Source organism: Larus michahellis, chromosome 1 (genome assembly GCF_964199755.1).
Source record: "Larus michahellis chromosome 1, bLarMic1.1, whole genome shotgun sequence".
Classification (NCBI taxonomy): Eukaryota; Metazoa; Chordata; class Aves; order Charadriiformes; family Laridae; genus Larus; species Larus michahellis.
This window is the reverse complement of record NC_133896.1, coordinates 136,061,348-136,073,735: the sequence shown is the minus strand read 5'-3', so window position 1 is coordinate 136,073,735 and position 12,388 is coordinate 136,061,348. Positions and strand designations below refer to the sequence as shown.

Sequence of the window (12,388 nt, the reverse complement as noted above, 5' to 3'; positions counted from 1 at the left end):
TTGCTCTACACATCCATAAATAGTAATTGCAATGAGAACAAAAACTTACCTGAATGAACAGCAGCCTTGCTTTTCACGTCCTTACTTTTTTAGCTGCATTGTCCATAGTGAGACTCTTGCAGCCTACATAAGACCTGGACAAAGGGAGGTGTCCTTAGCCTGCAGGACTTGCAGTCCTATCTGTATTTTTAAGACTTGAGGCTTATTTGCGAAAACTTACTGTTGAACATAATCCCGCTACTGTGATGCTTAAGGGTCATATGGCTTGCTGTTCTTCCTTCTCCTTCTGAAGCTGGTGCTTTAGACGGTTTAGTGATGTAATACGGGTCAAGGTCTGTGAGGTGCTCAGTGTTGCCTTCTTCAGGGGGAGCCAGTTACAGGTGCAGGTTTCCAGCCATCACAGGGGAGAGAAATGGGAGTCACTGAGGATGTGACAACTTGGCGTATCCTGAGGTCCGGTTTCATCTCTAATGGACCTTCCCAGTGACTTGTTTCTGAAAACATTAAGTGTTCTTATGCTATTGGACCTTCTAAAAGCCAGTATGATTTTTAGATTGCTTAAGTAATTTTTTTGAGCTTCAGTGGAATATGTGTACTTGTAGATACTAGTGTGATACGTTTGTGGGGTTTTTTCTGAACCATCGCCATCCTGCACCTTCTATGTAGCACCTGAGGATTGTCCCAACAGTCATGAAACTGCACTCTGCACGATGCAGAGACTGATAGTAAGGTTGTCTCTGCCTGTCAGTGGATTACATGTAGCTATGAAAACGCCTTTTTCTGTGCTAGCTTTTTGCTCTGCTGACCTAATCCTTTGAGGTTGAGCAAACTATCATTTTCAGCTTGTTTATGAAGTGGAACCTTTAAAAATACCTCTGAACAGGAATTTGCTGCTTCCTAGTCTGGGTCATCCAACCCAGGCAGGATAGAAACAGACCACTCACAGGTTTGCGTTCCAGTAAACAGTGCTAACCACTGGTGCAGGGGATCAGACGTCTGCCACATGCACATGCAGCCCTTCACCAAGCTGTTGCTTCCTGGCCACTCTCTTAATACGGCGTGGCCCTGCCCTCAAAACGTGCAGACCACCGTGATGTTTCTCCATAGTTATGCTCCTTTTTTTGGCTGCTGTGTGGGTTTTCTAATTAGCACTTCCAAAGAGGGAGCAGGGTTCTCCTTGAGTGCAGCGTGCAAGGAGGTGGGAAGAACGGCTGTATGTCCCTTTGAGCCTGTGTGATTTCTTGGCAGTCTGGGAGTCTTTAAGGAACAGACTTTTCATTTCCTTGTGTTACTGAGAGTTCAGTTTTAAATTAATTGATTGTTTAGCCAGTGGAGATACCTTCAGTCAGGTTTGCCTCCATTATCTCCTTAAAAGCTATCCCTGTCACCCACAACTCAAACCTAGCTTTGATGCTAGGTCTTTCATGCTGTATGTATCTGCTTGCTTCTTAGTCACTCTGAAGTGAGGAAAGAAAAAAAACCTTGGCCATGTTCAACTCCTGTGCTTATCATTACAAAATAAAAATAGGGAACAATGTTAAACTGAAAATAAAAATTAAACTTCTCTAGTATAGAGACAGACAAGGATGTTTTGTAGCAGTGACATGTAGGGTAAGAGGTGAAGAATGACATGTGTAAGAAATGGGCAAGTATGGAAGGGGACTTCCATCTGCTTTCCGGTCACTAGTTTACTTTCCAAGGTTGGAGGAGGTATAGTGGCCTAAATGCAACCTATAATCAGTTGATGGACACATCCCCTTTATAGGTGGGTAAAGTTAACTGGAACTTACAGGGTTAATGTAAACAAACTCTCTTTTACTATTCGTTTTAAAGAATGTTTTTTATTGTCTGGCTGAAACGGTTTTTATTATTTAAATTGTTCAGCATGATTCTCTGGAAACATGGAGACTAGACCCATGGTACTACAGAATGTATGCCTTATGAAAGCCCAGAAGAATTGGTGTTGGGAGACAGACATGAGTTGTCAAAATGCGTACAAGCACTGAGCAGGCTCCGAATGCAAAGGCTGTGAAACAGCTCAGGGATCATCAGTCTTAAACAAGGTCTTATGCATGCAGATTGGTTAATTTCAAAGTGTAAAACTACTTCAGCTGCTTTCATGTCAGAGAGATGCTTGTTAAGGAGGAAAAAAAAAATTTCAGTGTTCTTATCTATCAAATTGCTTGACATGGTACAAAGATTAAGTAAGGGGGGGCAGGCAGAGGAGCCTGGTAGGGTGTTTGTATGTGTTGAAAGTTGACTGAGCAGTGTGGGAGGAAAAAGAAAGTCTGATTTTGCTTATTTCCTTTTGAAAAAGTATAATTGGTGAGGTCATCAGCTTTAAACCTTATTAAACACTGTTCAATATTAGTTTTGTTTGAGTATATGGTTGCTGTTTGGAAGAAAACATGTATTGCTCTACCACATAACTATTTTCATTAGACAGGGGAGTTAAAGTGAACACAGGTTATTAGACTGATCACTGTATTGTATTCCAGGCTTGGTTCCCTGTGTCGTATTTTAGTGGTACAAGAACATCTAAATGTGATTGACATAGTTATCAACACTGTAGGCTTAGTTGATAAAGCTGCTCGCTTCTTACAGAAGGGTGTTAAAAAGTGATTTTTAATAATTTTTCTCTTTATGGAAATAAGTTCATCTAAGTTTTGTAGATTTAATTTTTTTTCCAATTCTTAGCTTTTTGTTGGGTAAAGCCAAATTATTGCAAAAAAATTGTAACTGTCCAGAACTATGAAAAAATCCTATGGTGTGTCTCGAGAAGAGGTCGGGTATCTGAACCTTTAGGTAAGATCTTGATTTGGAGATTGTGAAGTTGCGGGTTTGAAACGTTAAAATTGCTTATTGGCATGTCTTATTGTTCCTGTAATTTGCTTTCCATGCTGTCTGCAGTGATTTGTCTGTTGCTGGAGAAGGGAGAAAGGCTGAAATACTGAAGCGACAGGCTAAGAAACTGTGGATACTTCTATCTCATTGTATCCTATTAAACTTCCTCCGTAATAGTGGTATGCTCCATAAATTACCTCACAGTGTTTTCTATTTATGACTCAAATTGCACACACAGGTTGTTTTTTAGGTTTCTTTTGCATTTAGTCTGATGTTGAAACAAAATTACATGTTTGGTAAAGGGCGGCTGAGCCGAGTAACTGCTACAGTCCCCTGGATAATAACAGGTTACTAAACAAGTGCCACAGTAGTCTGTTCATTGCACTTTGTGCAGTTGTGCTCAGTTAGCGTTTGTCTCATACCTTTTTACAAACCTCTTCTGTTCTCTGATACCCAGATCCAAATATGATATATTCAATATAAAGCACACCATCTTCCTTTACCAAATAACCAAGTACACGTTTGTTCACGGAATATGATCAAAATGATAACCAAACACGTGTTTTATCCAAGTTCTTTTGAAAGACTGCTTTCAGGAATACAGGTTTTTTTTTTTTTTAAAAGATGCTGTGTATAGGATTTTTTAAGTTGAGGTTTTCTTTTCCACTTGTGAAAACTTGAGCATGATGCAAAAATTTTGGAGGAAGAACAGTGGGATGAAGTTTGTTTTCACTTCCTCTGGAAATATAAATGTTTTAAATATGTCGTGAAAAAAATCCTACCAATAAAAAGAAATAGAAAACATAGTTTAAATACTGAAGTCAGAATGTGCTGTTTAGATGTACTGATTTCCAAGAAGATCTCTGCTTGTTACGGCCTCTGCCCGTTGTACACTGTGTTTGAGAGCACAGGTAGTATTTGTTGGTTAAACTCATCTTAGTTCCTTGCTCTGTGAAAATTAACTTTCAGTTGCATCTGTTGTGCACCTAAGTATTTAAAGGCCATTTTGAAAAATCAGGGAGCACTGAGAAGCAGAAGTTAAACAGTAAAACGCAGCTTTCTTAAAGACCGTTCTCATGGAGTTAAAAGCTTCACAATGTGTTTGCAGAGCAACACACACATGTGAAACATAGGTAGTGCAGATATTTTGGAAGTATTGAATAAATCCTTTGTTCCTGGGGTCCTATGGAACTTGACCTTAGTTTCAAGTTAGAGGTCTTAAAATATTGAATAAGCTGTGACTGTAAGAGCTATGGTTTTTAATTAGGACTAGCTCTTTTTTCTTAGTTGAACCATCTGCATTCATTCAGTCAGATGCAAGTTACACGTTATCTAAGGGCAGGAAGGGAGAAGATACCTCATTCAGTAACTAAAAAAAAAACCCCAAATTATGCACGTGTGTGCATGGGCAAACTTTTTCAGAAGGCATTCAGAGCAGAGGGAGATATTGCCATGCCATAGGTGTAGTCTATTGCTGTAGGCTTTCTCGTTCATATCTCTCTTTCTTGCAAAGTCCAAGGCTTTTAAAGACCAAAAGCAGTACTCTGCTCGGAAGTGCTTATGCTGGAAGGCTTTTGGCCTGTCTAGTCATGAACAGAAAGAGTCATCTAGAAACCAAGAAGCTGGCTGTATTAGTAAATAACTCTTTCTTCGCTTATTTTTTTTGATTTATCTAGACCTTTTTCTGTCTAATGCATATGCTCATATCATCTAGGGTAATGTTCTTGTGATCTGAGATAAATAGCAGCTTTTGTGCCTTGGGTCTCTTGCCATCATTTTGTGGGACTTTGGCTCATATGCTAAGTTAGTAGGAACTGAGTATTCATTAACGTGAAAGTTCCCTTTTTTTATTGTCTTTTTTTGTCTTCTGTGGTGAGCATTGTTCGTTGTTCCTCCACTAGGAGTGGTAAAATGTGTGGGAAAGCTGAGAATTTTTATGTTGAAAATAGCTCTGGAGAAATGCTAGTTAATGCCTCTGTTTCTACTAATTAGAAATAAGAAGAAAGTAGGCTTTGTGCTAGGTCAAGGTAAAAGGCATTTATACTATAAGCTGATAAACCCAACCGTTAGGGAAGGATGGGGACACACGTCTCCTGAAGATGTCTCATCCTGCCCCAGGATGTGCACATGCTGTTTGCCAAGGACTATTAACATCGTGTTCCCCTTGACCAGAATCGCAAAACGTCTTGTCTCTATGCTGTGCCACAGCAACAGCACATTCGTATTTGGTGGGTCTTTATTTGGCGTCTTGTACCTGGAAAACAAAAGCTGAGTAATTTGTAAACCATGCATTTTAATGTTGTAAGACCCAGGCAATGTTAAATACTTGAGAAAATCTGGATGTTGTAATACTGTTTACTAATATATGTAAGCAATCATAAAGAAAATGGTTATTGCGTAGATGTTATAGGTAAACAACACATGGTGGTCCGTTTTAACTGGAAGCCCTAATGTAATGGTTGCTACTGCTAGTGGGAAGATAGATAATCCCCTGTTACTTACCCTTTCTTGAAAAGATACAAATTGTTGTTTGCTGTAGGCAGAATGAAGACAAGCTGTTCAGTATTTGCCTTGTAAATATTAAATATTAAGAACAGCATGTATCTGTTTCTGAAGCGTGTGTGAGCCTTGCATTAATATCAAAATGTATATATTCATCTGCAATTTTGTGTATTTGTTTGATTGTAACTGGGACTATTCTTTTTTTCTTCAGGGAAACTGTATCAATCTGACGGATGCCTTGACTCTGTACGAAGAACAGCTTAGCAGGCTTTATTGTCCTGTGGAGTTTTCAAAAGAAACTGTGTGCGTTCCCTCCTACATGGAATTGTATCCTTAAAGACTGAAAAAGAGTGGAGAGTGTGTATTAATCAATCAGGCAAACCTAGATTGCTTGGAGGTAATGAACTCAAGAGCAAGAATGCAGTTCTAATTTGAATGCTATTAATGTTTTTTATAGTAAATGAGCTACTGCAGTTTTATTTTGAGGATAATTGCAGGAATTCTTTTTTAAAGGTGCCATAAATTCACAGCTGGTGAAATGATCAGTACCTTTCAAGATCAGGCTATGTTTTTATTAATGTTTTTGAGTGTTTCCAAGTGTATTGTTTACACGAAGTAGGATAAACTGTATGATGAGGGTAACGCTGCCTGGGAATTCTGTCAAGGCTGTATCTTCTTTTTCCTTTTTACTTTTACAAAAAAAAACCCAAACTAACTTTATATGGATTAGCATGATCCAGATCTTTAAGTATTCTCTAATAGATCTATTGTTGAACATACAGCTCAAACTGGATTTTTAATAGGGAAAAGAAGTGATTCCTAGCAATCATTACTAGTTAGTGTTCCTAGAAAAAATATTCCAAGTGGAGCGGTATACACGTTTCTTGGCAACATCCCATTGCTTAAAAACAATCCTTCAGAATGTCTTCATTTTGTGGGTGGTAGGCAAGTTATACAAGGAGCTAGAAGTTTTGGCTTCAAGCCATTAGCTCTAGAGGAGCATTTTGATCTGCTGTAGGGTGGTTGTGCTGGCTGCGTTTGCGCTGAGTGTTTACCACTTCTGTGTAATCTCCCAGAAAATGTTTCTACAGGGTAATGCCTGCTGTAGCTGTCCCTCTCTTGACAGGGGAGACCTTTCCAGGATCTGCTTACTCATAATAGGTTAAGCGTGTGAAGCTCTGACACCGTCTTTCTTCTGTTCTGTGTGTTCATTTTGCCTCCCTTCTCTGTCTCTAATCTTGACGCTGTTTAATGCTGTAGCCTGCTGTTCTGGACTCCACACTGACTGTAACAGGCTCCTCCTATTTCTCATTACTGTCAGCTCTCCAGTGAAAGTCAGATTTGATCTTAACATTTTCAAGACAAGAAAGAAAGAGTAAAATAGGATATGAAGATATTTGCCCTTGTAGCTTACAGTTTCAGGGAAATTGGTTATTTTTGCCTCTACAACTGCCAGGCCTTCATGCAACATGTATGTGATTTGAAGTGTGCATCCTCAGAAAGTCTTCTAAATACTTACTGCATTATTTATTTGGAAGTATGCAAAACGTTTCTGAATCAATTGAGTTTGAAATGCTACTTCATTCCTTTGAAAAATACATTTAAATGCTGCTAACGTATGAAATATTTTTAGCAATATATTTATTAAAACTGGCTGTTAAATAGGTATAATGGAGCTTGAAAGTGAACAGTTCTTAGAGAAATGGAGCAAGCTTTATTAGTTTGCTTTTTCTGAATGAGTTAATGATATAATAGTATAGGTACAGGAATGTTAAAGGAGGAGTCATCTTGATGACTTCAGATTAGCCCAAAGTGAATACTCTAATTTGGCCTTGGACTTCTGATAGGCTTTTACCTGCATTTCAGGTACAGGTTGTCATCTTACTTGCAACTTAAAGATTTCCAAGTTAGGAGTATTTTCTGAATGAAAGATTACACCTAAAGGCTGTTTCACAGGTGACTGAGAGATTTGATAGTTCACAGTAGAATTGTGACAAGTAATCAAAAAGTTAGGGGTTTATTTCTTTCTGAAGAATGTGACACACTTGTGACATTCATTTAAGTGCCTGAAATCTCTTGAGCCATTGAACAAATCTTTTCGCTTAGGCAAATGTTCATTTTTGTAATCTGACCAAAAGTTACCTGCGTGAGTACCTGAATGCAGCCGAAGTGCTAAGCTGGCTTATTGCTTTTTATTGTTACTTGTTTTGCCTACTTCAAGAATTGTTATCTAGTGTAACTGTTACTTGAAATTCTGGTGTTTACCAGTGTTGCTGTGGGGGTAGTCTGAAATTTAAGTAGCTGCTGACATAAAAGCCAGCTCTCTCCTTTAAGGAAAGCATATGCGTATCTGAGGTTTCCACCGGGACCTTATGGTGAACATGGAGGCTCCCATCTGGAGCATGTGTGACCTTGCTGTGTAAACAGAAAAGCATGTATTTTTATGTGGGTTTATTAAGTTATAAATCCCAGAAATCTATGCCTTGCTCTGCAGCTGTTGGGTGATGTTCATATCTCCAGAAGCAGGTGGAATTACGTAGCACTGATATCTCTCCTGTGCCCAGCACGGCAAGAGAGCTCTCAAGGATTAGTTGTTTGTCCTGCCAGGAGTACCTCAGAGGACTGTGGTTTGAACATACCTTCTGTGTGACTGTGCTGAAGCTGGGTCCATCTCCCCCCGGAGAAGCAGCAAAAAGAGCACTGATACAGCTGCCAGTTGTTCTGTATTTACTTTTAGCTCAGTCTGGGCGACATAAAGGTCCGCTTTCTGAAAAGCGTTTAAGTCCATAAGGCAAACACTGCAGAAGCTTTTAGAGAAAAGTCTAGGCAAAATTTAGATGCGTATGTTAAGTGAGTGTTCCAACAGGACCCCTGGTGAGGTATTTAAGAGGCAGTAGACATTTAAATCTTTGCCCAGTAAGATACCTGGACACCTAGTGTTCAGCTACTGAACATCTCAGTATTAATTTTGTGCCTGATTGTGTCTGCATTAGGGGTTCACAAATTAGGTAGCTGGATGTTTCTTTCCTAGTCAAGCTTGCTGCTTTACAGTTAAGATGAGCAAGAGGGATCCCAACTCGGTGAACGTGATCAGAGTTTTGATGGCTCTTCCCGAAGTACTTCTGTAGTTTGTGTTCAGTGGTTGCAATGCAAAGAAATGCACCACCTGAAAATCTGCAGCAGGAATTAAAAAACATGGGATTGCAAAGGGTTTTGGTTTCAGTGGAAATGGCATGGTCTTTTGAACTGATAAGCCAAAAAGAGGATTCCAGGAGATTTCACTTTTGAGAGTTTTACCTACTCCATGTTTACGAGCTGCCAGAAGTTTTCAGAATCGAAATGTAAGTGAAAAGAACTACTTCCATTTCACCTGTGTATTGCAAACATTGCTTTTTTTCCCTTAACTGCGTATTTTCTCCAGATGGGTATTCTACACTATTTGGAAGAAACAAACTGACATCTGAACACCAAGATTATTTGAGATTATCCTAAATGTACATGCTGCATGGAGCATATAGGCCTGCTACGTGCTGCATATTGGCATCTTGAACCTTTAAATTATACGCTGTAGATGATCCTGAAACTTAGTCATGCTATTGATTGTGAATTCTTTAAATGTTTTTTATTATTATTTTAATTTAAAAGCAAATGGAAAATGTATATTTTGATGAGCTAGGGTGTTATTTTTGAAAGTCAACTTAAAGATGAATTAGCAGCAAAACTATATAGCTGCTGAATGCACTGAACCTTTAGAATGTGATCCTTTTTATTTTTTTGTAGATCTTCACAAACTGATTGATTAAAAAAGACATCTTTAGCATTTCATCCCTGAAGGGTTGTCCATGGAGTTTCTTTTGGGTTGGTTTTTTTTTTTGCTTTGTTCTCCACCAGACTTTTATCTATGGTGCTTTTTAAGGATGGAGGGAGTTTTGTTTGATTTTTTTTTTTAAATGAACACCACAGTGCTTCCATATAGAGAAGGGCATAACTTAAAAAAAAAAAAAAAGGGGGGGGGGGAATCTTCTAAAAGGATACCCCAAATCCTTCATTTCATTGCAAAGGGAAGAAAGTCTTAATTTTTATTTACTCCCGTTTCATTTATCATTGCTGTAACGTCTTCTGCAGGAGAGGAATCTTTGACCTTTCACCTCATGGAATTCTTTAGCTGCTGCCACTCTGATTATTTGGATTTTGATATGGATTTAACAGTAGGTTATAGAGGCACTTTGAACTCTATCAGCATGAAAATTAAAGCTGGTTTTCCATCCCACCACAGTGCAAGAAATCGAGTGTAATGAGGTTCTTGTGGGCATACACTCCTCAGCCTTATGGGAAGCACTGGGTTCTCGAAGAAGGAAAGGTTGCTTTAGAGGGCAAAGGAACGTGGGTGTGATCTAGATTCACGTGCACCAGTACTGAATGCTTGAAATATTGAATGTATATATACTTCAGTAGGGCAAGTCCTGGTCGTGTTGCCCTAGATCGATCATGTTGTGTGTGCCTCTTGCTGAATTAGATTCACTTCAGTGTAAAAATCAATGGAAGCTAGGTTGCGTTGGAGTTTTCGTCTGAAAGATAAAGCATTTTTCTTTAACTGTTTGTCATGTTGTCTGAAAAGTTATATTTTTCTAACAATGTTCTACGTACTTCCTAAATCTTTGCTTTCAGTGTTTAAAAGATCCCACCACTTCAAAGGAGGTAGGAAGGCCATAACCATTCTGTGCATTTCTGTATGTTTCCAAGATAGAATAAAAAGTGCACTATTTCCCTAAACAGTCAAATCCTGAACCATGACGATTTTTTTTCCTTCAGCACCTAGTATCAACATTTTCTCAGTTTTATTGGAGGAAGGTGATCACCTCCCTCCCCCAAGATACTGCTAATGAAAGCAAAACAAACAAACAAAAGCAGCACTCCTGAGATCTGTATTCTTAAATCATATGTAAAGAAGAATTTTCCTGCGTCCCATGTATGTAAACTGTTCATGAAATCTGAGTAGCCTATGTAGAATTCCAGAGTGATACTGGAAAACTTGCAAAAATTTGCTCTTGATTTGGTGTGTAATTATTTTTGTATTGTACAGTTGTGCTGTTAAAATGCTTTCAGTTTGGAGAGCCGATAGAAGTATTCTTCAGTCATTGTTTTAAATTATTGCAGGTAATGTTGATTCTTTAATATACATGGCAGACAGTTTTTTCCATGGCCTACAGCTCGTGCATCCTAAATACTGTCAAAGAGCAGAGCCTCTCTCTAAACAGGAGAGAAAAGTGTCTTGCATTTCCCTGAGTATTTAGCCCTTGATATTATTGCCTATGACCTAGTAGTGACCCGTCATTTATGATACAGGACTGCAATCAGTACATTGTATAGCTGCGAATGAACGCAGATGTCCTATAAAGAGTTAGGTGTATCCTTAACTTTGCAAGCATGAATATTCCCATTGATTTCCTAGTATGATTACTCGTGTAGGTGAAATTAAGCACACAGGCATTCACTGGGACGGGGCTTATGGCATATGTGTTCCTGAGTGAGATTGATAGATATAGAAATCGGCCACAAGAAGTGGGGGCAGTTGTTTTTTAGCGAAGAAACTTAGGAACTGGAAGATGACATAATGTGCTTGCTGTACCAAGGCTAGCACTTTTCTTTAGCATTGCTGCGCAAGGCTGCCTGAGCACAGAGATGTTTGGGTGTGCGGGGATGTTCTATAATCGGTTCCCGGAATAACCAGGGACCTGAATTACTTATCGATAGGTGCGAGGCAGCAGTGCTTGCAAGTCCTTCTTTTTCAACTGATATAGTATAAAGAGAGTTGGAGGAATTATTTTTTCTCTTTAAACTTTTTCTTAATGTAGATTTTTTTTTTAAAAAAAACTGATAGATGCAGTATAAAGAAATTCAGCAAACACTGAATGTTATCTTTATATTTTTTTAAGTTGCTGAATTGATTCTGAGCAAATATATACACACTGTCAGTCTTTATTTATTTGTTGCTGTAGTGTAGACTTTCTTCTTTAAAAGGACAACAAGCCTCTTTGTGTTAGAATTTTCAGATGCAAACTGCTATAGCTGATGAGTTTTCCATGTTTAAGGCCAGTTGGGAATTAGCTGTGATTGCTGCGCTATGTATGCAAACAGTTCCCAAGATATGGTTAATATTAGGGTTTTGTTAATTATTCTTTGCACTAAATGCTGCGTCCACCTAGAAATGTGATTTCAGTATTTAAAAACTTGACTGGTAGTAGTTTGTGCAAAGAGAAGACTGCTGGCGTTGTATCTACTGCATCAGTGCAGTGCACGTGTTAAAATAAAGGTACACTATTATTACTTGCGTGTTTGAATTGTTAAATATCTTGTGGATTCAGTGTTGAAATAACAGAACTGGTGGGTATGATGCTTACCATTGTACCTCTTTTTTCTTTTCCTTGTCACCTAGAAAATATAAAGGTAGTTAAAAGTTCTTCTATTGAGTATCTCCTGTCTCTTTCAGATTAATAAACTCAGTTATTTTCCATATAATATAAAATATTCCATAGTATGGAACGGCACACTGATGTTTGCAATTGGGAGGATCACTTCAGTGATTTTTGCCTAGAAAGAGTCAACTTTCGGTAGAGTACTGTAGATGTGAATTCTTTGGAGGTCTGTAAGTTCTAGTTTTTACGCTGAAGCGGCAAATTGTCTTTGGGTGGCGGTGTGACTCATTGTGTGGCATAGAGAAAAGATAGGCTTAGGAGAAAGAAGTGAGACATTAAAGGTGATACAAGTTTTGGCACAGAAGTTTAAGGAAGAGAGAGAAGGGCATGAACAGGCCAGGCCCATTGAAGAAGTTACTCTGGGGTGTGATTCAGAAAGATTAATAATGTCAGACAACAGAAGAAGGATGTGACTTCTAAAAGATTGTAGAGAGATGTACATAAGTTCCAGCTAACTGGAAAGGAGAAGTATTTACATCTGTCCTAAGTACAGTGATAGCAAATGATTTGGCAGTTGGGAAAAAGACGGGGGAAGGCTTAACTTTTTGAGGGGGGAAAAAAAGGTC

The 12,388-nt window shown here is 38.6% G+C and overlaps 1 protein-coding gene across 1 annotated transcript in view; it reads left to right on the top strand.

Moving 5' to 3' along the window:
* Positions 1-9,945, top strand: part of SMS (spermine synthase) — a 50,373-nt gene extending 40,428 nt beyond the window's left edge. Inside the window, exons 10-11 of the mRNA XM_074604931.1 lie at positions 5,558-5,673; positions 8,768-9,945. Of these exons, the coding sequence (XP_074461032.1) occupies positions 5,558-5,673; positions 8,768-8,810 (159 nt within the window). The 3' untranslated portion in view covers positions 8,811-9,945. The remainder of the gene's footprint in view (positions 1-5,557; positions 5,674-8,767) is intronic.
* Positions 9,946-12,388: the final 2,443 nt, after the last annotated feature.